We start from the raw sequence: 24664 nt of genomic DNA, 5'->3' as shown, positions 1-24664 counted from the left end.
AAATTTATCTCGCTAAGGGAAACATTAGGTGAATTTGCCCCATTTTATGACTTCTTGCCACTGTTAAGCGAAGCATTGCATTTGTTAAGTTAGTAACCTGGTTGTTAAGTGAATCTGGATTTCTCCATTGACTGCTCATCAGGAGGTGGCAAGAGGTGATGACATGGCACACACACACACCACGGACACTCTGAGCATCTGAATTTGGATCGTGTGACCATCGGGATGCTGCAACCGTCACTTTTTTCAGGGCTGTTGTAACTTTGAATGGTCACTAAATGGTAGCCGAGGGCTACCTGTATTTCCAAGAGCACCCCGAGAAAAGACACAGACCTGCTTACCTGGCGTCTGCATTGGATGGGCGGAAGTTGGGCAATATGCAGGTGTTCAGCCATGTATGGGGTTAATGCGCAAAAGGAGCACTTTGAATTGCGCTCGTGACGGGGAACCAGCACAGAACCCCAAAAATCTGTTAACGTGTGTATGTGAAATATATCTTCAACAACCTATCGGCTGTCTTCTGGAGAAGCTTCTACCTAAGTCTTCAAAGGCAGCTCCGCCTCGTGTGCATTTCAGTCCTGTACATGTAGTCCTCGGCTTAACGACCACAATCGAGCCTAACATGTCGCTAAGTGAGACGTAAGGGAACTTTGTCCCATTTTTACGGCCTTTCTTGCCACAGTTGTTAACGTGAATCGCTTCAGTTGTTGGTAACCCAGCCGTTTTAAGTGAATCTGGCTTTCCCATTGACTTTGCTTGTCAGAAGCTCGCCAAAGGGGATGTTGTGACCGCGGGACACTGCAACCGTCATGAGTACCTGCCAGTTGCCGAGCATTTGAATTCGGAGCACTTGCCCACGGGGAGGCTGCGGCAGTCGCAAGTGTGAAAAGCAGTTCATAAGCCCATTTTTCAGTGTCGTGGTAAATGAACAGCTATGAGGACTACCTGTAATTTAGCTGAATGGTGGAAGGGACATGGAGTTAACTGCTTCAAAATCTTCCTGTGTTGGGACTGCAATTTGTACAGCACCCACTTGAGCACAGCCTTCCCACCTAGCCGAAGCCATGGGTCCAGGAGGAGCCCTACCTAAAGGTCACCAGAGTAGCTGGCTAGTGTGTGCACACATTTTCATGCGCTCTCCACCTCTTGCGCCAACGCTACATGAGCCACGAGCCTAGCGCAGCGCTAGCAGCCCCATTTGCGGAGCACGCATGCTCACGGCCCTGCGTGCCCACGCGCAACCACATTAGCATTTGTGTGCTTGTGCGCATAAAGGTGTCTCTCTTTCCCACTGGGTTGCCAAGAAAAGTTGGGGACCCCTGCCCTAAATCATGGAATTGCCCACCGAAAAACAAAAACACAAAGTTTGAATAAGTAGTTCTGTCAATCCAGAGTGTCTGTTCAACCATCTCTCCCCAGCCAGAGTATTAACACAACACGGTGCTCTCAGGTTCAGCTTTTGTTCATTTCACTCACACACACAGCCCTGGAAAAAACATCTAAGCAATATTTATTTGTCGCATGAAGCATCAGGCATTGTGTCCATAATTTTGTTGATTCAGCTCTGCATTGCCTTGGTCTGAACTATGCAAGATGCTTCTGAGTAACCAAATCAGAAACCGCTGAGAATTAGCCCAACATCTTCATAGGAAATATAGCAATAATGTCAAGACTTGACGTTTGAGACTTTGGTGCCTTTCTATGTACTTTGTACTTTGCACAAGCAGGAGCTATTTCTGGCTATCCTAAGTACAGAAAACTGAATGTGTGAAGTCATCCCAGGCAAAGCTTAAGATGTTTTGATTTGCAGCTGTTAAATGCTTCCTTCAGCCAGAGGCGGCATGACAAACGGCATAATTACGACTAAGAGTTGCTTGCTTTGACAAAAATCAAAAGTTACAGCTCCCAGTGCAGGTAGTCCTCAGTTTATGACAATTGAGTCCAAAATTTTGGTCACTAAGCGAGCATGCTAAGTGAATCACTGCAGTTGTTAAGGTAGTAACACGGTTGTTAAGTGAATCTGGCTTCCCCCCATTGACTTTGGTTGTCAGGAGATCACAAAAGGGGATGACGTGACCCCAGGACACTGCGACCGTCATAACTATGAACCAGTTGCCAAGCGTCCGAATTTTGATTACATGACCATTGTAACTTCAGACCGCCATTAAACAAATGATTGTAAGCTGAGAACTCCCTTTATGTGTGCGAACCACAGAGTGATAGTGTATGTATTGATCTAATTAATACAGCATCCTATCTCAGGCAGATGATTATGAGTGAAATATCTGTAGTTCCACATTATTTCAACTCTGGTTTTCATTTCTCTGACTTCTCCCAAGGAAATGCTTTTCCTTGCTTACTGGTTACTATTTGAATGGCTAGCAAAGTTCCATTCTGGAAATATCAATTCTGTACACAGTAAGCCTAAGAACTATTGGTTCTGAGTTCATACATCTTTATCTACACCCATGTGTTATTTTCAGACCTTCCATTTAAGAGTATATAGTGGAATATATGTGTATGTGTATGCAGGGCTTTTTTTCTCATAGAATGCCCAGAACGGAGTTCCGGCACCTTTTTTTTTTAGAAAAAAAGCACTGTATGTGTATGTATGTATGTATGTATGTATGTAGATAGATAGATAGATAGATAGATAGATAGATAGATAGATAGATAGATAGATAGATAGATAGACAGACAGACAGACAGACAGACAGACATACATGCTGTATAACGGAGTCCGAACAGGAAATCAATGAGATTAGTCCTATCTCACCTTATTAGATTTTACCTGGCGAACTTTTAAATAGTTATTTGTTTCTGCATCCAAGACCTTCTGAGTGTGAGGCTTGCTAATTTAAACATAGGCTGAAATACTGTAAGAGAACAATTCCATTGAGAAGCAGTCCACAAAGAATGAAAATGCAAATATAAACGTTCTATCGAATTAAGCTTTAGCATCTATATTTACATAGACGCTAAAGCTTAATTTATATAGTTTAGTATCTATATTTGTATATTGATGCTAAAGCTTAATTTATATAGTTTAGAATAGATTCTAAACTATAGCTCTGGGGAAGCTAACAATGGCGCCGAGAAGCCTTTCTCTAGTTAGGTCTACCCATACGCTGATTGGCTAGTTTGAAACGCACTGCGCAGCATTGAATTGGACAGCCTTTATTATGCAAAATAACAATGGGAGTAGCTTAGCTTGCAAGGTTTCCTTCTGGTCGGGAAGCTCCCTATATAAGCCGTCCGCCTGTTCCGCAGCAAACACTTTCTTCTCTGAGCTCCTTGTTGTGTGTGTCTTCTGTTGAGATGTCTGGTCGCGGAAAAGGAGGCAAAGGCCTGGGGAAAGGAGGCGCCAAGAGGCACCGGAAAGTTCTTCGGGACAACATCCAGGGCATCACCAAGCCTGCGATCCGCCGTCTGGCTCGTCGCGGAGGCGTGAAGCGCATTTCGGGCCTGATCTACGAGGAAACACGCGGCGTGCTGAAGGTCTTCCTGGAGAACGTGATTCGCGATGCCGTCACCTACACCGAGCACGCCAAGAGGAAGACGGTCACCGCCATGGACGTGGTCTACGCCTTGAAGCGCCAGGGCCGCACTCTCTACGGCTTCGGCGGCTAAAGCTTTCGAAAAGTTATTTTAACGACTAACAAACAAGAAAAAGAAAGGCCCTTTTAAGGGCCACTCAAATTTTCTATTAAAAAAGCTGTTGGTCACGATTTAAATTTCAAAAGAAAAGCTGCGTGTTAAGAGGAATTTACTAAAAAGTAAAGGAAAAAAAGACTCGGCCCACCGAGTCTTTCTGCCGTCAATTTTATGTTTCTACGTTAACTATTACTGGTGCCTTTTTAGCTTCTATACGGCTATTAGCGTCGTTTCCCATATTCTGAATCTTATTTCACCCGAGCTAGAAAAATCGTATTAGTGGTGAGGATTTACTATTGTAAGAATAAACTTTGAGATTTCTGGAGTAAGGTTTCTGGGATAACTTAACAGTTTTTAAAAAAAGAACTAGAGAAATGTTCATGTAAATCGGGCCGTAGAGATTTGCTTTCATACGAGATGCTGTGTTCGTTTGCTCACGTGTTATTTTGTGGGGTGGGTTCTCAACTGCAAAACTCAAGCAATGCCTCGTATAATGTAATTAGGTTAAACGCATTGAAAACCTTTTAAATAAAACGAGTCATCTCCTGCCGAAACCCGGGATCGAACCAGGGACCTTTAGATCTTCAGTCTAACGCTCTCCCAACTGAGCTATTTCGGCTTCATGGAATAGGTTAGTTTTCTCTTCTGAGTTGACATCCTAATAAATAATAATAATAATAATAATAATAATAATAATAATAATAATAATAAGTAGTAGTAGTAGTAATAGTAATAATAATAAAATTGGAAGTGACCTTGGAGGTCATCTAGTCCAACCCCCTGTTTAGGCAGGAAAGCCTATACCATTTCAGACAAATGGCTGTCCGGTCTCTTCTTGAAAACTTCCAGTGAAATATTTCTCAGATTTAATTTAGTTGTGGCATAATTATGTTAAATAATTTATATACTGGATAACTAATTGTCCCGGTATACAGGAAGCACACAGAAAAAAAAAAGGCCGGGGGGGGGGGAAAACTTAAAACACACAAGATTTTCCAAAAGAAATATCTCCAAGCAAAACAGGTAAAGGTATTATTGCTACGAGATTTCTACTTGGTCCTTCTAGCCCAGTGTTTCTCAACCTTGACCATTTTAAGGCATGTGGACTTCAACTCCCAGAATTCCACAGCCAGCAATGCTGGCTGTGGAATTCTGGGAGTTGAAGTCCACATGCCTTAAAATGGTCAAGGTTGAGAAACACTGTTCTAGCCAGCCGCTATTCTCAAAAGAGCCAATGAGACGTTCGGACTAAGAGCAACCAATGGAATGCCAAGACTCGATATAATTGAAGGCTTCGTGGCTTCTCTTCCAATAGCATAACGCTAGGGCGCTTCTCCACCAATAGCACCTGAGGATTTTGAAACGGTTCATTTGCATATGTGCCCTATAAATAAAGGAAAGGTGTTTCCTTGTCCTTCACTCTTTAAACGGTGATCTCTCGCTGCTCAGGATGCCTGAGCCGGCCAAGTCTGCCCCGGTGCCCAAGAAGGGCTCCAAGAAGGCCATCACCAAGACGCAGAAGAAGGGCGACAAGAAGCGCAAGAAGAGCCGCAAGGAGAGCTACTCCATCTACGTCTACAAGGTGCTCAAGCAGGTCCACCCCGACACCGGCATCTCCTCCAAGGCCATGAGCATCATGAACTCCTTCGTCAACGACATCTTCGAGCGCATCGCGGCCGAGGCCTCCCGCCTGGCCCACTACAACAAGCGCTCCACCATCACCTCCCGCGAGGTCCAGACGGCCGTCCGCCTCCTCCTGCCGGGAGAGCTGGCCAAGCACGCTGTCTCCGAGGGCACCAAGGCCGTCACCAAGTACACCAGCTCCAAGTAGCTTTTTCTTCCCACGTTGAAATTCCCCTTTATCGCAGCAAAGGCTCTTTTAAGAGCCACCCACTTTCTCAAAAAAAAAAAAAAGCTGTTGCGCTAGACCAAGTTTTCAGCACCGGTTTTGCAAAATGGTTTTGTTGTGGAAAACCACAATACCTACATCAGAAGACAAGACCACAAAGGGCTGGAGAAAACAGGTTTTTATTTGTGCACAATGGTTCAGAGCATTCGCATGACCAATTCTGAACCCTGAGCTACTCTCGGGGAGTAATTCTTATAGCATTAACCACCCACGCCTTAGCCTTAGGGTGGCTCTTATCTACCTTTGACACACTATAAAAAAATTTATATCTTGAAACTACATAAGTAAAATGGAGAAGTTGACACAAACAGGTGTGTTACCACACCTCTCTACACGGGTGCTATCTTACAACATCTGTGACTTTCAGTTGACACTGACATTACTTGTAAAATGGTTTCTACATAGCATGAACACATCTCTATAATTATGACACAGGTTATATTATTTAGGTTACATTACACAGCCAAGCTTAATAGCTATTATCTATTATCAACATCCAGCATTCCTATTAAGATATAGATATATTTTGATAAACTTTTTCCTGCGCACCTCAGTTCGATTCCATCAACCTTGGCTTCTATAACAAATGAGGCATTCCTAGAAAACGCTTAAATCCGTAGGAAAATATATTTTTAGCTGCCTTGCGTTTGAATTCTGCTGTGGCAAATTCTTCAACTTAAAAGTTTTCCCAACCTTCTCCTGGGCTAATAAAAAGCAACCGGGACAGGCAGTGCCAAAAATTAGTGGGTGGTTTTCAAAGGTAGATATTTAAAATCTGCTAAGGAAAATGATTTGAGTTGGGTTGAGTAGAACGTTGGCTTTGCTTTTGTGCTCTTTTAAGTACAACGTGGCTTGCCTGAAAGATTTGCTCCTGGGGCAGAAACTTTTTGCCAAATGATTCTTTAACAGGGTTTGACTTTCTGGGAAGTTACAAGTTAAGGTCTATGCAGGTTCTCAGTCATCTTGGTTATGGTTATCCCAATGATGCTTTTCTCTAAGTGGCAACTGGATTTTCTTGGTTTTTTTTTTTTTTTTTTTTGAAGACTTCTCATCCAAGAAGGTTAAGTAAGTGGTGGGGAGAATAGAGGGATTGAGGCTGTTCTCAATCATCCTGTCGTTAACAGTCTAAAATAGGGGTCTGCAACCTTTGACAACTTTTAAGACTTGTGGACTTCATCTCCCAGAATTCCTCAGCCAGCGCTGCTGGCTGAGGAATTCTGGAAGATGAAGTCCACAAGTCTTAAAAGTTGTCAAAGGTTGCAGACCCCTGGTGTAAAGCAGTGGTTCTCAACCTGTGGGTCGGGACCCCATTTGGGGTCGAACGACCATTTCACGGGGGTCGCCAAACAACGCAGTCCGCCATTTTTTCCCCCCTTTTCCTTAGCTGTGCTACTCCCTTTTATTCTATTGGCTTTGACTCTTTGACTCTCTTGAATAGAGTCTAATTCTATTGGCTTTCAAAAGCCAATAGGAATTGTCCAGGCTGTCTCTGCCCTGCTGAGCCCAGCAAAAGTCCCATTCTGCAAACGGTGCTGCACCAGTTGAGTAGTCCTCGACTTATGACTGGTTGGGGGTCGCGGCATTAAAAAGGTTGAGAACCACTGGTCTAAAGAGTTGTTGAAATCACCTGAGGGTTAATCCGTGTCCACAGAATCACCTGAATCAGATTGCAAATAGGTGTGGAGCCGTCTTGGGACTGGTGAAAGGGCTGTGTTGTAAACGGGTGGTGTTGTATCCTTCCCCCCCCCCTCTGTTAAGGAAGGATTGTTCAAATTTTAACATCAGGCCTCTTGGACTCCTCTTTCAAAACAGCATTCTTATTCTATCCAGACTGAATGTTAAAGGAGACAATAATCCCCATCAGTGAATTAGAACTGAAGAAGCTTCTGGCAGGAGAAGCGAAACGTCTTCAATCGGAAAAGAGCTGGAAGGGACCTTGAAGGTCTGCTAGTCTAACCCCTTGCTCAAGCAGGAGACCCTATATCATTTAAAGCCTCCAGTGATGAAGTACCCACAGCTTGTGGAGGCAAGCGGTTCCACTGGCTAATTGTTCTCAACGTTAGGAAGTTGTTCCTTAATTCCAAGTTGCTTTTCTTCCCTTGATTAGTTTCCGTCCATTGTTTCTTGTCCTGCCTTCTGGTGCTTTGGTGAATAATTTGACCCTCTCTTCTTTGTGGCAGCCCCTCAAATACTGGGATACTGCTATCATGTCACCCCTAGTTCTTCTTTTCTCTAGAACGGTCATACCCAATTCCTGCAACTGTTCTTCCTATGTTTTAGTCTCCAGGCTTTTATCCATCTTAGTTGCTGTTTTCTGAACTTTTTCCGAAGTCTCAACATCTTTTTTGGGGGGGGGGGGTAACGTGGAGACCAAAACTGGATGTAGTATTCCAGGTGTGTTCCACAAAAATAATCGAAGTCCATTTGCTCTTTGGAGTAAAGCACTTTTGAGACTTCCCAATGTTTGGTTCCAATCTATTGCTTTATAATTGTTAAACCCTCCCTTGCCTTGTTTTTTTTTTTTTTTTTTTTTAAAGAAGGGCAGTGGAAAGTGAAAATATAGTTCATTTTCCCAGGTTAAAATTGCATCTTAAGGTGACTTATATTTTCCGAAATGGCAACACTTCCGTTTCTGAGGAAAACAGTATGAGGCTTACTAACAAAAAAATATTTAAAGTTCCCGTACGAGGGAGATAAATCAGTTCAATTCTTTGGCTGAATTAAAGATTTCAGGGAAACAAAAGGGGTCATTAACAAAACTTTGTTGTCTTGTCCTCGTTAGTATAGTGGTAAGTATCCCCGCCTGTCACGCGGGAGACCGGGGTTCGATTCCCCGACGGGGAGAGACATTTTTTTTTTAAATTTGCTTTTTTTGCAAAAATCAATGTGGCCAAAACGTCTTCTCCAAGAATTTAACCTTGCATTAAAGGTCTTGTGAAAATGTGACTCCGACAGAAGAAGAAATCTGCACGTCACTAGAAAACAGGTTTCTTTTAGACAGTGTCTGGGAGTTGAAGTCCACACAACTTAAAGTTGCTAAGATTGAGAAGTCCTGCTCTAAAACATAAAATGTTTGATGCGTAGCAGGAAAAAAAAGCAGAGCTTCTCTTGTCAGAGGCAGTGCACCTGTAAGTTACTGCTGGAGAAATCCGGCAGGCAAAGCAAAGCGAATGAAGGAGAAAAAAGGGGTTGTGCCCTTTACTTTGATTCATTGGCAGTAGAATGATATTTGCCTTTGAAGATCTCAATGCTATCACGTTTTAGATCTTGTTCAAATCTTGAGTAAAATGTTCACCCTAAATGACCGCCAGCTTTCTCGAAGTCGTCTCTGTGGCGCAATCGGTTAGCGCGTTCGGCTGTTAACCGAAAGGTTGGTGGTTCGAGCCCACCCAGGGACGCGCTTCCTTTTTTTATTTCAGAGAAAATTGAAAAGATTAAAAATAAAACTGCTTATCAGATAAGCCACTGGATTTCATTTTACGCTCTGGTTTTAAAGCAATTATTCCAGCATCAGCATTTGTGAACTAGAAGCATACACTGCAGGCAGATATATATATATATCTGCTGTATAATATGCCTGTAGTTTATATTCTCTCTGTCTCTCTGCGTATAGTGTATGTCTGTACTTTAATTTATATATTATATTTTATTATATTTTATGTTATAATTATAATATATGTTGTTTCTTCTCTGCCTGCAGTATATGCCTTTAGTTTACAAAGGCTAATGCTGAAATAAGTGCACATAATTATGTACACACAATTTGTACACACAGTTTATGGTCCCGGTGTGTTCCTGTGGTCAGCTTGGAGAAACTGCAAGGACCTTAGTAGGAAATAAAACAAACTCAGAAAGGGAGGTACTGTGGCTACCACCCTGAGCATTACAGATTTGCACAACAAAATAGCTTCACTGTTGCAAGCCAGCTAAATTGTTGTCTACTAACGAAGTCAGGGATGCAGACATAATAGTTTATCAATGAAGGAGACTATTTGTAGTGCAGGGTTGAAATGAGGGGCCCTTGGTGTGCTTGCTTGTTTTCTTGCAGACGTTCCATTACCAAACTAGGTAACATTATCAGTGCTTGTAAGGAGGGCTGTTTGCTGTCTATTTATATTCTGATGTCTTGCCTGTCTGTGTGGGTGAGGGCAATCTTAGGAAATTCTTCGATAGGGCTGTTTACTAACGGCTGTATTTGGCAGTTTCCTTGATTGGGATATTGCTTACTTAATTGTTGGTCTGAAGGTGACCTTGGAGTTAATCTATGCTGATCTGAGTGCTGATTACTGGTGGAGAGATCTGGGGTTTCACTTAACAACAGATATTTCGGCTCCATTATGGTTATAAGTCGAGGACTAGCAGTACTTTCTTGCAAGCTATGGCATACCACATAAAAAACAAGGGCAGTTTGGGGCTAAAAGACTTGCTTACTTAGCAAGAGGAGGATCTAAACCAGGCGTAGTCAACCTTGGCTCTTTTATGACTCGTGGACTTATGAGTCAGGAATTTATGACTCAGGAATTCTGGGAGTTGAAGTCCACGAGTCATAAAAGAGCCAAGGTTGACTACCCCTGCTACAGATGTTAATGTCTATGTGTGTCTTTTGATGGCTGATTTGTCAGAGTTGCCAGGCTTCTAGAAATTGGCATTTTTGAATTTGGCCTGGTCTAGGATTATCACATTTTCCCAATTGAAACTATGGTTAAATATGTGTATATATTGTGAAATTAACTGACAACAAACTGCACTCCTTACTAGCACTAATGATGATGTTACCTAGTTAGGGTCATGAAACATCTGCAAGAAAAAACACAAGCTCAAAGAGCACCCAGGACCCCCTCCTAATAGCTTATTATTCAGCTTATTATTCAGATTCCATCCCAGTCCTTCAGTGGGGCAATTCAAGCTGTTGTGTGAATACCCAGCTAATCATAGTTTGGATGTGTATGGCATGCCTACAGCCTACAAAGCTAACCACAATCCTTGTGCAACAACAAAAAAAACTTAGGTCACGACTGCTTGAAGGAGGCTTGAGAGCCAAGCAAGCGATGGAGTAGTAAACTTATTGAAAAATGGGTGCAGGAAAATTTCGTGTGCTTTGGTTCCATTTGTAGAGAGATCTGTGAATGAAGCTGCTGTACGCTAAATCTGTGTTTCTCAACCTTGGCAATTTTAAGATCTCAACATACTTTAGACAAGTTGTCAAGGTTGAAATACAGGTAATTCTCAACTTACAACCGTTTGCTTAGTGACCATTCAAAGTTACCATTGGCACTGAAAAAGCTGACTTATTTTTCACACTTATGACCATTGCAATATCCCCATGGTCATGTGATTGACATTCGGATGTTTGACAATTGGTTCATATTTATGACGGTTGCAGTGTCCCAGTGTCATGTGATAAGCCATGGTGACTTTCTGAGTGGCAAAGTCAATGGGGAAGTCAGATTCACTTAATAACGGTGTTGCTAATTTAACAATTGCTAGTGAGTCACTTAACAAATGTGGCAAGAAAAGTTGTAAAATGAGGCAAAACTCAACACATTTCTGACTTAGCAACAAAGTTTGTGCTCCGTTGTGGTCATAAATTGAGGACTACCAGTAAACGGGCTAAACAATCTACACTGTAATTTAAACATTAGATTTAAACTCCTGTTTCACATATAAACCATATCTTATTGTTTAGGGATTGAGACATTTAAATTTAGCATTTCAGTTAGGAATTTAAAAATACAAACTTGCATGCTCCTGTCTGTTTAGGAAATCCAAATAATAGACATCGTTTATTACACATTTTTAATCTGTCATTAATGGTAAACTGATGGAAGAAAAAAGAAGAGGCATCTGATTTTTTTAAAATTGGGCCTACCTAGTTGTTTAGAGATTGAGAAATTTAAATCCCTATTGTTTAGGGATTTTTAAATCCCTATTGTTTAGGGATTGAGAAATTTAAATTTAGCATTTCAGTTAGGAATTTAAAAATACAAACTTGCATGCTCCTGTCTGTTTAGGAAATCCAAATAATAGACATCGTTTATTTTGTTGTTAATTGCGAAGTTATGTCCGACCCATCGTTTATTACACATTTTTAATCTGTCATTAATGGTAAACTGATGGGAGAAAAAAAAAGAGGCATCTGATTTTTTTAAAATTGGGCCTACCTAGTTCTCTGTCTCTTAAAGCAGGGGTCTTCAAACTTGGCCCTTTTATGACTTGTGGACTTCAACTCCCAGAATTGAAGTCCACAAGTCATAAAAGGGCTAAGTTTGAAGACCCCTGCCTTAAATATCAAGGAAATAACCCTGCTCTACAGTCTGAAATTAAGAGCCTCACACTCTTCTGGCCAGGTTAGATAGGCTCACCTTTTAAAAGGAATTCTTTCTGCATTCTTTAGATTCCAAAAGCAAACTCTGACCGAAAGAACATTTTTATAATTTGTTAAGGAGAAAATTGGAGACTTCCCACAAACCTGACCTTATAAAAAGCGGGAAAGATTTAGCACTTTGGGGAACAGAAAGCTACTTTGGCTCATGAGAAAAACCTAAACTAGCCAACGAATAGCATCACTTGTGGATTTATTTAGAGTGAAACACCCACTAAAGAACAGCATCTCTGAGGTTTGCAGAGGGCTTAAAAAATGAAACCCTGACATAGGAACACACACACAAAAAGTCTAAAGCAGTGGTTCTCAATCTGTGGGTCAGGACCCCATTTGGGGTCGAACGACCATTTCACAGGGGTCGCCAAACAACGCAGTCCACCATTCCCCCCCCCCTTTCTTTAGCTGTGCTACTCCCTTTTATTGTATTGGCTTTGACTCTTTGACTCTCTTGAATAGAGTCTAATTCTATTGGCTTTCAAATGGTGCTGCACCAGTTGAGTAGTCGTCGTCTTTTGACCGGTTGAGTAGTCCTTGACTTATGACCGGTTGGGGGTCGCGGCATTAAAAAGGTTGAGAACCACTGGTCTAAAGCAATATTAGACTACTCAACTGGGCTCCCCCCCCCCCGTTTTTTCCAGAACAGGAACCAAGTCTTCAGGCAATATCATTTGGGGGAAGATTTTGCTACTAGTCTTAATTGATCACTTTATGTAAAGACTGTGATAACTAAGCCTTGTTCGCGTGATACAAGCTTTTGGGACGCCCCCTCCCCCAAGACAAAGAGAAAATTAAAGTGGATGGACCTTACCAGCTATGGGGAAACGCAAGCTGGCCCCAGCAAATCTTATCTAAAATGGAAATTAAGATAATTTACGACTTCAGGGATAAACTGACTTGTTCTGTATATACTGCAAACTTTTTTAAACATAAAGTAAAAGCAAAGGAAACGGCTCTTTTTTGGAGAAAGTGGGCGGCTCTTAAAAGAGCCTTTGGGTCTGGCGAAGGAGGCTTCGCTTTGAGCTCGTTTACTTGGAGCTGGTGTACTTGGTGACGGCCTTGGTGCCCTCGGAGACGGCGTGCTTGGCCAGCTCTCCCGGCAGGAGGAGGCGGACGGCCGTCTGGATCTCGCGGGAGGTGATGGTGGAGCGCTTGTTGTAGTGGGCCAGGCGGGAGGCCTCGGCCGCGATGCGCTCGAAGATGTCGTTGACGAAGGAGTTCATGATGCTCATGGCCTTGGAGGAGATGCCGGTGTCGGGGTGGACCTGCTTGAGCACCTTGTAAACGTAGATGGAGTAGCTCTCCTTGCGGCTCTTCTTGCGCTTCTTGTCGCCCTTCTTCTGCGTCTTGGTGATGGCCTTCTTGGAGCCCTTCTTGGGCGCGGGAGCAGACTTGGCCGGCTCAGGCATCTTCCGTTCTTTCCCGATCTACCACAGAAAGTGTGGCGGTGGAGCAGAAGCCCCGCTATTTATAGGCCGCCGACGGATTCACCCGCCGAAACGCAGCCTTGTTATTGGCCCAGAAGGCGGCTCCGTCACGCGCCCGCGCGCCAAGTATGCAAATGAGTAGGATTCAAACTCGGCGAGGCGATTGGTCGGTGCGTATCCCGAGGCTCCTGCAAGCTTTTCTCTCTATGTGCTTACGGGAGGGAGGCGTGAACCACGAAGCCCCAATTAACCAGACGCTCACGGCATTAGCGTATGTCTGATCTGAAACTTTGTAAAGCCATCCAGGTGTGATTCTTCTGGGGAAAAATAATATTATTTCGCACTTTCTGTGCCTCGGGTGAATCCGTAGAAGAAAGAGAGAGAATCAAAGCCCTGAAATTAATGCGATGAACCAGAAGCAGGACATCTGAACTTTACTTTTTGCCCTCCTCTTCAAGAAATATGGAACCCGTAACTCGGTCTCTACGTGGCAGCCTTCTCCAACCAGGTGATCTTCCCCTGGGTCTGGGTCTGGCTCCCATCAGCCGCAGCCGAGCCGTGAACGATGAAAGCTACTGCTGGCTGGTTCTAAGTCAATCGTGGTTAACCCTTCCTTCAGCTGATGTCCTTTCCAGCCCACCCATTCCCACGATTCCGGAGTCCATTGACTTTGGCAGAAAAGTCCTTCCGTCACCCTTAAATCCACTACTCTCAAATATATTATTTCTGCTCCCACCTGGGGAAGAAACATCCCATCAAACCTTTATTACGATCACATCAAAAGAGACCTCCAAAACAGCATCCAGGGAGTGGACAGGATGCGGAAAGACTAACAGTTGAGAGGGACCTTGGAGGTCCTCTAGTCCAACCCCTGCTCAAGCAGGAGACTCTATCTACCCTACCCCATCCATCCATCCATCCATCTACCCATCCATCCATCCATCTACCCATCCATCCCTATCTATCTATCTATCTATCTATCTATCTATCTATCTATCTATCTATCTATCTATCTATCATACTTTCATAATCTTTCCTATCTGTCTCTGTCTATCTATCTATCTCTATCATTTCTCTATAATCTATCTTCTAGTTAGCTAGTTATTATCTATCATTTATCCTATCTATCTATCTATCTATCTATCTATCTATCTATCATACTTTCATAATCTTTCCTATCTGTCTGTCTGTCTGTCTATCTATCTATCTATCTATCTATCTCTATCATTTCTCTATAATCTATCTTCTAGTTAGCTAGTTATCTATCTATCTATCTATCTATCTATCTATCTATCTATCTATCATACTTTCATAATCTTTCCTATGTCTGTCTATCTATCTATCTATCTATCTATCTCTATCATTTCTCTATAATCTATCTTCTAGTTAGCTAGTTATTATCTATCATTTATCCTATCTATCTATCTATCTATCTATCTATCTATCTATCTATCTATCTATCATACTTTCATAATCTTTCCTATCTGTCTCTGTCTATCTATCTATCTATCTATCTATCTATCTATCTATCTATCTCTATCATTTCTCTATAATCTATCTTCTAGTTAGCTAGTTATTATCTATCATTTATCCTATCTATCTATCTATCTATCATACTTTCATAATCTTTCCTATCTGTCTGTCTATCTATCTATCTATCTATCTATCTATCTATCTATCTATCTACCTATCTCTATCATTTCTCTATAATCTATCTTCTAGTTATCTAGTTATCTATCTATCTATCTATCTATCTATCTATCTATCTATCTATCTATCTATCTATCTATCTATCTATCTATCATACTTTCATAATCTTTCCTATGTCTGTCTATCTATCTATCTATCTATCTATCTCTATCATTTCTCTATAATCTATCTTCTAGTTAGCTAGTTATTATCTATCATTTATCCTATCTATCTATCATACTTTCATAATCTTTCCTATCTATCTATCTATCTATCTATCTATCTATCTATCTATCTATCTATCTATCTATCTATCTATCTATCTATCTATCTATCTATCATTTCTATCATTTCTCTATAATCATTTCTCTATAATCTATCTTCTAGTTAGCTAGTTATTATCTATCTATCTGTCTGTCTGTCTGTCTGTCTGTCTGTTTCTTTCTCGACACCACCACCCCCCCTCCGTTTTTTTCCCTCCCTCCAATTTTCATTTTTGAAGGCTCCGAGGGGAGGATCCTGTCCCTTTAAGCGCGTGCCCGGCCGGCCAGCCGCTGTGGGGTTTTCGCGGGAGGCGCGCGCACGCCCGTGCGTGCGCGGCCTTTCTCTCCCACGCTCTTCCGCCAGGCGAGGCGGCGTCTCGCGCGTTCGCGGCGGCCGGGGAATCGTTTCCTCGGAGCATCGGGGAGTGGCGGATTCAGGCGTGGGCAGGGGCGGGGCGGGGCCGGGCGGGGGAGGGGTTTCCTTGGCGGAGCTCGACTTCCATTTTGCGGTGGGGGTGAGTCTGCCTTGCCTGATTTGGGGGGGGGGGGCGTCTTGTTCCTATCTGCTTTTTTTTAATTATTGTTATTGTTTTTAAAAAGCGTAAATCGACTTGGGTTATAATGTGGATCGCTCTTCCCCTCCCTCCCCCTTAGAAGGAGATCCGTTGAAGAATTAAATGAAGTGGGTTAGAGGCTTGAATGGCTGGGCATCTTTCAACCAGAATAAAGATTTCATTATTTTGTTTCCTTTCTCCTTTTGCTATGTGTTTAGCACAGTGTTTCTCAACCTTGACAATTTTAAGGCATGTGGACTTCAACTCCCAGAATTCCACAGCCAGCATTGCTGGCTGTGGAATTCTGGGAGCTGAAGTCCACATGCCTTAAAATTGTCAAGGTTGAGAAACACTGGCCATGTTTTAGCATGTTTTTGATGTACAAGTAGTCCTCGTCTTACAGCCATTTGTATAGTGACGGTTCAAAGTTCCAATGGCATTGAGAAAAGGGACTTATGATCGTTTTTCACACTTAACGATGGGTTGGAGCATCCCCAGAGTTAGGTAAATGTCAAAATTCAGACATTGCTTGGCAACGGACTCATATGTGTGACGGTTGCAGTGTCCCCCGGGCTCATGTCATCCCCTTTTGGGACCTGACAAAGTCAGTGAGGAAGCCTAGATTCACTAAACAACTGAGAGACTAATGTCACAACTGCAGTGATTTGTTTAACACCTGTGACCAGAAAAGGTCATAAAATGGGGCAAATGTCTCGCTTAGCAACAGAAATTTTGGGCTCCCTTGTGGTCGTAAGTCAAGGAGCATGTGTAATGCTGTAAGCCCATTTTTTTCCCCGCTGCATGTACTTTTCTTAACTATCCTGAGGTGGTCAAGTCTAATTTTGGATATTGGAATGCCAACTCTCTTGTGCTGTTTAATGACCGCAATAACATTAAATGGAAACTGCGGTGCTTTGTTTTCTGGAAAAGGGGATTATGACCTTTCCATCCCACCTCTTTTTTGTGGCACCCTGTCTCAAGGGGTTTTCTTAGAGGTGTGTCGTAATGTTATACTTCCAAAGAACAGCCCTGTGAGGTAGGCTCACCTGTGTGTGTGAGAGAGAATCTGGTCTGAAGTCACTAACAGAGTACCATGATGGAGATAGGATTTGAACTTGGCTCACTTTCCTCCAAATTATTACATGTGGGATTTTCAAATGTTTCAAATCCAGCCTCAAAAGGATAATTCTCAAAATCTGTGGCAGCTGACTCAGTTTGACCTCTTTTCTTCCTTAGCTGCCCCTAATAATGTTTCCCAAACTTGACAATTTTAAGGCATGAGGACTTCAACTCCCAGAATTCCACAGCCAGCAACGCTGGCTGTGGAATTCTGGGAGTTGAAGTCCACATGCCTTAAAATTGTCAAGTTTGGGAAACACTGCCCTAATAGCTTTTCTTTGCTATGGATGATTTTAGCCCAATGTTTCTCAAACTTGGCATCTTTTAAGAGGGGTGGATTTCAACTCCCAGAAATCTCCAGCCAGCCTCACCTGTAATAAACAATTATAAAGTTGCTTACTTCAGCTATTTATGAGTGATTCTGGTTTCTTGTGTGTGGGAGAGAATTGAATTAAGTAAATAATGACATTTAGCCTGCATGCTAGAAGCTAAGAAACAGGTGGTGCTTTTCTCTATGGAGATTCTCAGTCATCCACATCATGGTTGTCTCAAAAGTGCTTTTTTCAGGAGACAACTGGATTTCCTTGTTTTTCTTTGAAGACGTTTTGCTTCTCAGCCAAGAAGCTTCTTCAGCTCTGAATGGATGGTGGAGAATGGAAGGATTTATACTCCTTGCAGACAGCTGGTCATTTGCCTTCTTTTAGAGCAGTGGTTTTCAACCTTTTTAATGCCGTGACCCCCAACCGGTTGTAAGTCGAGTACTACTCAACTGGTCGTAAGTCGAGGACTACTCAACTGGTGCAGCACCGTTTGCAGAATGGGACTTTTGGCGGGCTCAGCAGGGCAGAGACAGCCTGGACAATTCCTATTGGGTTTTGAAAGCCAATAGAATTAGACTCTATTCAAGAGAGTCTATTCTATTGGCTTTCAAAAGCCAATAGAATAAAAGGGAGTAGCACAGCTAAGGAAAAGGGGGGAAAAAATGGTGGACTGCGTTGTTTGGCGACCCCCGTGAAATGGTCGTTCGACCTCAAATGGGGTCCCGACCCACAGGTTGAGAACCACTGTTTTAGAGAGTCATTGAGACCACTTGGAGGTTTACCTGTGTCCTCAGTGTCACCTGAGTAGTGTAAATGGGTGTGGGGTCTTCTTGGTTGGACGATGTTTTTTGCCTTGTGTCCCTTCACTGTTGAAGACAGGCGCACAGGCTGTTGGGGAGGAGTCTGTGTTGTCTGCATCTCAAACTGAAGTGCAAATGGTTCCTATAGTCCAGGGGTAGGCACCCTTGGCTCTTTTATGACTCGTGGACTTCAACTCCCAGAATTCCTGAGCCAGCATGGAAACCTCTCCCTTTCCCCTCAGCATGGCTGGCTCAGGAATTCTGGGAGTTGAAGTCCATGAGTCATAAAAGAGCCAAGGTTGCCTACCCCTGCTATAGTCTGCTCCATACACATTTGCACTACTCAGATGACCCCCCGAGGACACAGATAAACCTCCAAGTGGCCTCAATGACTAAGAATGCAAATGTCTGCAAGGAGTATAAATCCTTCCATTCTCCACCATCCAGTCAGAGCCGAAGAAGCTTCTTGGGTGAGAAGTGAAAGGTCTTCAAAGAAAAACAAGAAAGTCCAGTTGCCTCCTGAAAAAGCACCTTTGAGACAAGCATGGTGGTCTTGTGAGGGGTCTGTGTTAGCTTGTGTAGAAGATCAACAGGAAGAGGGTTACATCTCACCCTAACAACAGACTAAGCTTTTCAACTGCGGTCCTCAACTTAAAAGCCATTTGTTTAGTGACCATTCAAAGTTAAAATGGCACTGCAAAAAGTTGCCATTACAACTTACAATCCTTGCAGCATCCCCCCAGTCACGTGATCAACATTCGGATGCTTGGCAACTGCCTCGTATGCATGACGGCTACAGCGTCCCGGGGTCCTATGTGACCTTCTGACAACAAAGTCATTGGGGAAGCCAGATTCTCACTTAACAATCTTAGTGACTAACTTAACCACTGCAGGGATTCGCTTCACACCTGGGGCTAGAAAGGTTGTAAAACGAGGCAAAACTCCATTAACTAATGTCTCGCTCAATTGGGCTCAATTGTGGTTGTAAATCGAAGGTTACCCGTCAAGCTAGGTCTGTTTCCCTTGTTATTTCTGGTGAGGAAAGCAGCTAGCTTTGAGGCGGCAAAAACTAAAAAAAGTTCTGTCTTTGGGTTTCTTTTGGCAGGATTCCACCATGATGCCACGGCGTGGCCGGGGGAGACGACCCCAACTTCCAGCGTTTCACAGGCGACAAGCTCTACCTGTCTCTCTTCGGCAGCCCCCTTTCCTTTGTGTGATGGAAGGAGGTGTATCTGACGAGCCCGTGGCCATGGCGATCGCTCCGGCTGTTGCGTTGGCCCCCGGGATGAAAGAGAGGAAAGCCTGCCCATCCTCAGCGCATGACTTCTTTTCCTACTTGAAGGAAAAAGAAGAGGAAGAGGTGGACGCTGCTGACCTGGGGAGCTTTTCACCCAGCACTTCTGCTCTAATGGCGGAGAAGCAGCACTGCCCTTCTGAAGTCCACGAGATGCTTTCGTACTTAAAAAAGGAGGAAGAGGAGGAGGAGGAGGAGGAGGTGGCTGAGATAGTGTCTCTGTCCTCCTCACATGTTCTTCCACCCCCTGCTCCTCCTCCTCCTCCTCCTGCACTACCAGCCTACGCGTCTCCGGCTACAACAGGCAGGTCTATCCTTCCAGGGGGAAGGGAGATGTTCCATATCTTCACGCCCATAACCCACATCCCTGCTTCAGCTCATGCCAAGCGAGGTCGTGACCGGGAGATGTTAGCAGCAGATGGAGTCCCGACTGTGCAGAAGAAAACCACCTCGGCTGTTTGGGATTACTTTACTCTGGACCCACAGGAACCCTGTGTGGCGGTTTGTGGCATGTGCCAGAAACGAGTGAGGAGAGGGAAGGACGGAGGCACCCGACCAGGCACCACAGCCCTCCATAAGCACTTGAAGGTCCATCATGGTCTTCACCTGCCAGGCGTTGCGGTGGTCCCTCCATCCCCACTGATGCCCCTGAAGGAGAGGTTCCACAGCACTCCCATGGTAGTCACAGAGCCAGCTCCTCCAGCCTTCCTGTTTTACCAGCAAGAGAGGAATCAACCCTACTACCCTCCCACCCACCCAACAGCCATCCAGTTGGCTTCTGATACTGCCTGGATGCTAGCGGTGGACATGCAGCCCTTCTCCTGCGTGGAGAGTGAAGGATTTCGTCGGCTGATGGCCACCGCCCAGCCTCGTTGGAGGATCCCTAGCCGGGCGTTCTTCACCACCAAGGCAGTGCCTGAGTTATCCAAAGTGGTCTCCCGGGCTGTGCGGCAAACCCTGGCCTCCAGTGTTGGACGCACGGTCCATATCACAATAGACAGCTGGGGTGACAGGCAAACAGCCACGTACATGTTGGTGACAGGACACTGGATCTCAGACTTAGCAGGCACCCTCGTCAGGCAACACGCCACTCTGTCAGTGTGTACTTTCGAGGGCTGCTGTCCCCCAGAGGATATCTGCCACAAACTGCGGGAAGTCCTCCAGGATTGGCTATGTAATCTGAAGACGGGCGGGGTGGTGTCCGACAGTGGGACCAACGCCGCCAGGGCGGCGCGAGAACTGCGCCTCAAGCACATTCCTTGCTTGGCCCGCTGTCTGAAGCTGGTCACCAAAGCGTTTTTGGCTGGGGATGCTCAAGTCGGGAGTCTCCTGAAGACGTCCAGAAGGATCTGCAGCTGCTACCACCGCTCGGCCACTGTCCGACGGCGTCTCCTGGAAGTGCAGGCCAACTTGGGCTTATATCAGCCTCTGGGGCAAAACACTCCGCCAAGGTCCAACTCTACCTTGCTGATGTTGGAGTGCCTGTACAGGCAGCGCCAAGCCATCGGGGCCATGCTGGATGAAGATGAAGATGGTCCCCACCTGCTCTTGGCGCCTGCAGACTGGAAGGTGATGAAGTGCTTGGTGGAGATCTTGAAGCCGTTTGAGGATGCTGCTGCACTGGTGATCCGGCCTGACGCCACTCTTTGCCAGGCACTTCCCCTCCTGTGGTTCTTGGAGGAACAGCTCAGGGCCTTGAGGACCAGATACCACCAAGAAAATAATAACACTGCAGCTCACCTGACCACGCAGGCTTTGGACTGCCTTGAGGCTGACAATCAGCTGAGAGAAATAAAGGACAATATGATGTATCGGATCGCGGCCTTCCTTGACCCCCGATTCAGGGACATCACCACCATGAAGCTGGGTGGGACAGACTTCAGCGATGCAACCTTGCTGAAGAAGCACATAGTTGACTTGGCCACCAGGTCCTACGTGCCTCCTGGAGGAGCAGACACGGACTTCTCCCCAGTTAGTCACTCTTCTCAAGACCAAAACGCCAGCTCCAGCAGCTCTCCCGGTTCAGCAGCTTGGCAGTTCACCATGAAACGCTGGAGGGCCATCACCAAAAGTGATCCTGCCTCCAGTTTGACTTCTGAAGGGGGAGCAGCCACAGCCCTCCGGGAAATGGAAGAATACCTCCATGACAACGTGGACCATATTGGAGAAAATGCCGATCCAATGCTATATTGGCAAGGGAAGATGGCAGTGTGGCCAGCTCTCTTCAAGGTGGCCGTGTACCACTTTGGGTGCCCACCAACATCTTCGTCGTCCTCTGAAGACCTCTGTGGTGCTCCCAATTCATCAGGACCAAGAGAGCACCCCAAGAATCTTTCCCCAGCCAACATTAAAATGTTCATGTTCATCCGTAGGAATCGCCACCTCGTCCCTCAAGATTGGAGGCTGTCCCTCGGAGATATTTCTTCCCAAAATCCCATGGGTCCAAGAGAAGACCTGAGTGTGGAAGAGGAAGATGACTTTCTAAGATTGGATGAAGAGCATGAGGACAAGTAAAGAAGAAAACTTCTATACTTGGGTCGCTACCGTGGCATATCCTTATTCGTTCGTTACAGCCGGACTGACCATCTTCTCATGCTTCATAAAGATTCTTAAACACTGGTTAAAATTGATTGGAGGTTCCAAATGGTACCTTTGAATCTATAAATGAAGACTCAGTCATCCAGGCCAAAAGTATCTAAAAAGGTTGAATCATGGCAACTGGACCAGAGTTTCTTAAACTGAGACGTTTCGTTCATCCTTCATCAGTCAAAATAAAAACAAAAATAGTTGAGAGTCATTGGAATGTACTAACTCTTGCCATACCAACTGCAGGCCTTTCTCCCCAAAATGCATTGCAATATGTAAATGAAGACTCAGTCATCCAGACCAAAAGTATCCAAAAAGGTGAAATCATGGCAACTGGACCAAAGGTTGTTCAACTGAGACGTTCTGTTACTCATCCAAGTAAGAAGAGTTGGTACATTCCAACAACTCTCTTGACCCACTGCCTATTTTTTTAATTTTGATTTTGATTGAAGAAGTGGCTTGGATGAGTAACTAAGTTTAACAAACTTGGGTCCGGTTGCCTTGATTTAACCTTTTTTACACCTTTGAAATCAACTTTTCTTCTTCTGATCTTCTGATTCTTACATTTAGTCTTGTGGTAGTGTGGTGGTATCTGCCCCCATTTCATGGATGGAAATGCAGTTTGTGTATTTTCAATAATTCACTGATAAAATTCTTGAAACAGGGTGAGGTTTCCTTAACACCTTTTGAAAGCAGATGGAGAAGCCTGCCTTATCTGCTACCCTTAAAAAAACTGCAGCTCAAATGGAAAAATCATTCTGGTCCATAATGCAAGTAGTCCTCAGGTTACAAACATTGGTTCAGCAACTGTTCAAAGTTAGGATGATGCTACCTACAGCTGGTCCCTGCTGGCTGTGGCAAGATCCCTTTGGTCACAGCAAGCCAAAGTCCTGTGCTTGTGATTTCCAACATTTCCCAAGAGAAGTCATTGGGGAAGCCAGCAGGAGCTTAGAAGTGAATTCTGTGAGGTCCTCGCTTAATGACTCAGGCTGTCCTTGCTGAACAAGGGCAACTAACTGGCATTGTTGGAATTGCTGTCATTAAGCAGCATGTTCTTGTGAGACTGTGCTTTATGATCACATCCGGTTCCATTCCAAAGCGCTGTCGTAACCTGAGGACTACCCGTAGCTCTGTTGACCGACTTTTGTTAGGTTTACTCCGTAATATAAGGTTTGGTTTGAGTTTAATGTTGTGTGTGAATTACATACGAGAGTGTAGAGCTTTAAATTGTACGATCTGATTTCATATTCTACCAAGTTACAGTTTGTTTAGCCAGAGTTTCTTGACTAAGCCACAGTGCCTGAGTTCACCATGCAAGCTAAGCCCAAACTTGGCAAAACAAATACACCATAGGATTTTAACCATAATGGGCAGCAGGTCACAATATCAATCTGATCCTGATTAAAGCAAAACCATGGCTTAGCATGTGTGTGAACTCAACCTGAATCATACAAGCCACCCTGTCTCCTGCTTCGGAAAAGCTTCCATGTATCTCGCTTTGGGAAACTTTTACAAATTAATTAACGCTGTCAGGATTGTATTAGTCCATTGGTTTCTTCACCCCCCTTTGCTTTGTTTCCTGTTGCAGACACCCTGGAAAATTTCTCGTTTGAACTGGCGCAGCACTTGTTCTTGCATGTAAATATGTATGTATGTATGTATGTATGTATGTATGTTTTCTGAGGTTTTCGCGGGTATTTGTATGTAGGTCTTTGGTTATTCGGGTTTTCTCCCACGTAAAATTGGAAGTGTCTTGGCGACGTTTCGACGAAGTCCCATTTGTCATCTTCAGGCTGGTGTTTTCAGCTTCGTGCTTCGAGGAGCAAGAAGCTGAGAACACCTCAAAGCACGAAGCACGAAGCTGAAAACACCAGCTTGAAGATGACGAATGGGACTTCGTCGAAACGTCGCCAAGACACTTCGAATTTTACACGGAGAAAACCCGAACAACCAAAGACCTATATATATATATATATATTATATATATATATATATATATATATATAAATAATGTTTTCTGAGGTTTTCGCGGGTGTTTGTATGTAGGTCTTTGGTTGTTCGGGTTTTCTCCCGCGTAAAATTGGAAGTGTCTTGGCGACGTTTCGACGAAGTCTCATTCGTCATCTTCAGGCTGGTGCTTTCGGCTTCGTGTTTCTAGGAGCACCAGCCTGAAGATGACGAATGGGACTTCGTCGAAACGTCGCCAAGACACTTCCAATTTTACGCGGGAGAAAACCCGAACAACCAAAGACCTACATATATATATATATATATATATATATATATATATATATATATATATATATAACGTTAAAAATCGAAGAGTAACGATTCCTGGGTATATACATAGTGATAAAAAAGGCGTTCACCAGGAGATAAAAACAATACAGTTTTAATAGATAAAACCAAGCTTTCGATGGCTACGAATCTGCCATCATCATCAGGGTACAAACCAACCGGTAAGGAAACTTGCTTATGAGTACAGCTGCCCCCACATTCTGCACATGGACCTCGTGACGGGTCCCAGCTGATTGGTTCTAACTTCACTTTCAGTATTTGATGGCTCTTTCTTACGATCCCTATTTACATCTGCATGATCGCCCCTCTCCCCACCCCTTTTAGTTCTTGAGCCGGGAAGGCAGCGTGTATTTCCCAGAGTTAAAGTGTCCT

General features: G+C 44.1%; 4 protein-coding genes and 3 non-coding genes across 7 annotated transcripts; 5 read left to right on the top strand and 2 right to left on the bottom strand.

Annotated features, from left to right (window-relative positions):
* Positions 1 to 3240: 3240 nt before the first annotated feature.
* LOC120301080 (histone H4) lies at positions 3241 to 3747 on the top strand. The gene has a single exon (XM_039327810.1). The coding sequence runs from the start codon at positions 3319 to 3321 to the stop codon at positions 3628 to 3630; it is 312 nt and encodes a 103-aa protein (XP_039183744.1). The 5' UTR covers positions 3241 to 3318; the 3' UTR covers positions 3631 to 3747.
* Positions 3748 to 4200: 453 nt separating this feature from the next.
* TRNAF-GAA lies at positions 4201 to 4273 on the bottom strand. The gene has a single exon. It is a non-coding gene; the product is annotated as a tRNA-Phe (tRNA).
* An 831-nt stretch (positions 4274 to 5104) lies between these two features.
* On the top strand, positions 5105 to 5485 carry LOC120301079 (histone H2B 1/2/3/4/6-like). Its single transcript, XM_039327809.1, has one exon. The coding sequence runs from the start codon at positions 5105 to 5107 to the stop codon at positions 5483 to 5485; it is 381 nt and encodes a 126-aa protein (XP_039183743.1).
* Positions 5486 to 8335: 2850 nt separating this feature from the next.
* TRNAD-GUC lies at positions 8336 to 8407 on the top strand. The gene has a single exon. It is a non-coding gene; the product is annotated as a tRNA-Asp (tRNA).
* Positions 8408 to 8887: 480 nt separating this feature from the next.
* Positions 8888 to 8961, top strand: TRNAN-GUU. Its single transcript has one exon. It is a non-coding gene; the product is annotated as a tRNA-Asn (tRNA).
* A 3918-nt stretch (positions 8962 to 12879) lies between these two features.
* Positions 12880 to 13351, bottom strand: LOC120301065 (histone H2B 1/2/3/4/6-like). The gene has a single exon (XM_039327792.1). The coding sequence runs from the start codon at positions 13349 to 13351 to the stop codon at positions 12971 to 12973; it is 381 nt and encodes a 126-aa protein (XP_039183726.1). The 3' UTR covers positions 12880 to 12970.
* A 2444-nt stretch (positions 13352 to 15795) lies between these two features.
* ZBED6 (zinc finger BED-type containing 6) lies at positions 15796 to 23735 on the top strand. Its single transcript, XM_039327814.1, has 2 exons — positions 15796 to 15836; positions 19220 to 23735. The coding sequence occupies exon 2, from the start codon at positions 19229 to 19231 to the stop codon at positions 21920 to 21922; it is 2694 nt and encodes an 897-aa protein (XP_039183748.1). The 5' UTR covers positions 15796 to 15836; positions 19220 to 19228; the 3' UTR covers positions 21923 to 23735.
* The last annotated feature ends 929 nt before the right edge of the window (positions 23736 to 24664 follow it).

Source organism: Crotalus tigris, unplaced genomic scaffold, assembly GCF_016545835.1.
Source record: "Crotalus tigris isolate CLP2741 ecotype Arizona unplaced genomic scaffold, ASM1654583v1 scf7180000024367.1024689, whole genome shotgun sequence".
Taxonomy (NCBI): domain Eukaryota; kingdom Metazoa; phylum Chordata; class Lepidosauria; order Squamata; family Viperidae; genus Crotalus; species Crotalus tigris.
The sequence above is the reverse complement of the archived record's forward strand: the minus strand, read 5'-3'. Positions and strand labels throughout refer to the sequence as shown.

Excerpts from the sequence above, each read along its gene's own strand:
- LOC120301079 (XM_039327809.1), top strand. The coding sequence starts at position 5,105 with ATGCCTGAGCCGGCCAAGTCTGCCCCGGTGCCCAAGAAGGGCTCCAAG.
- LOC120301065 (XM_039327792.1), bottom strand. The coding sequence starts at position 13,351 with ATGCCTGAGCCGGCCAAGTCTGCTCCCGCGCCCAAGAAGGGCTCCAAG.
- LOC120301080 (XM_039327810.1), top strand. The coding sequence starts at position 3,319 with ATGTCTGGTCGCGGAAAAGGAGGCAAAGGCCTGGGGAAAGGAGGCGCC.
- ZBED6 (XM_039327814.1), top strand. The coding sequence starts at position 19,229 with ATGATGCCACGGCGTGGCCGGGGGAGACGACCCCAACTTCCAGCGTTT.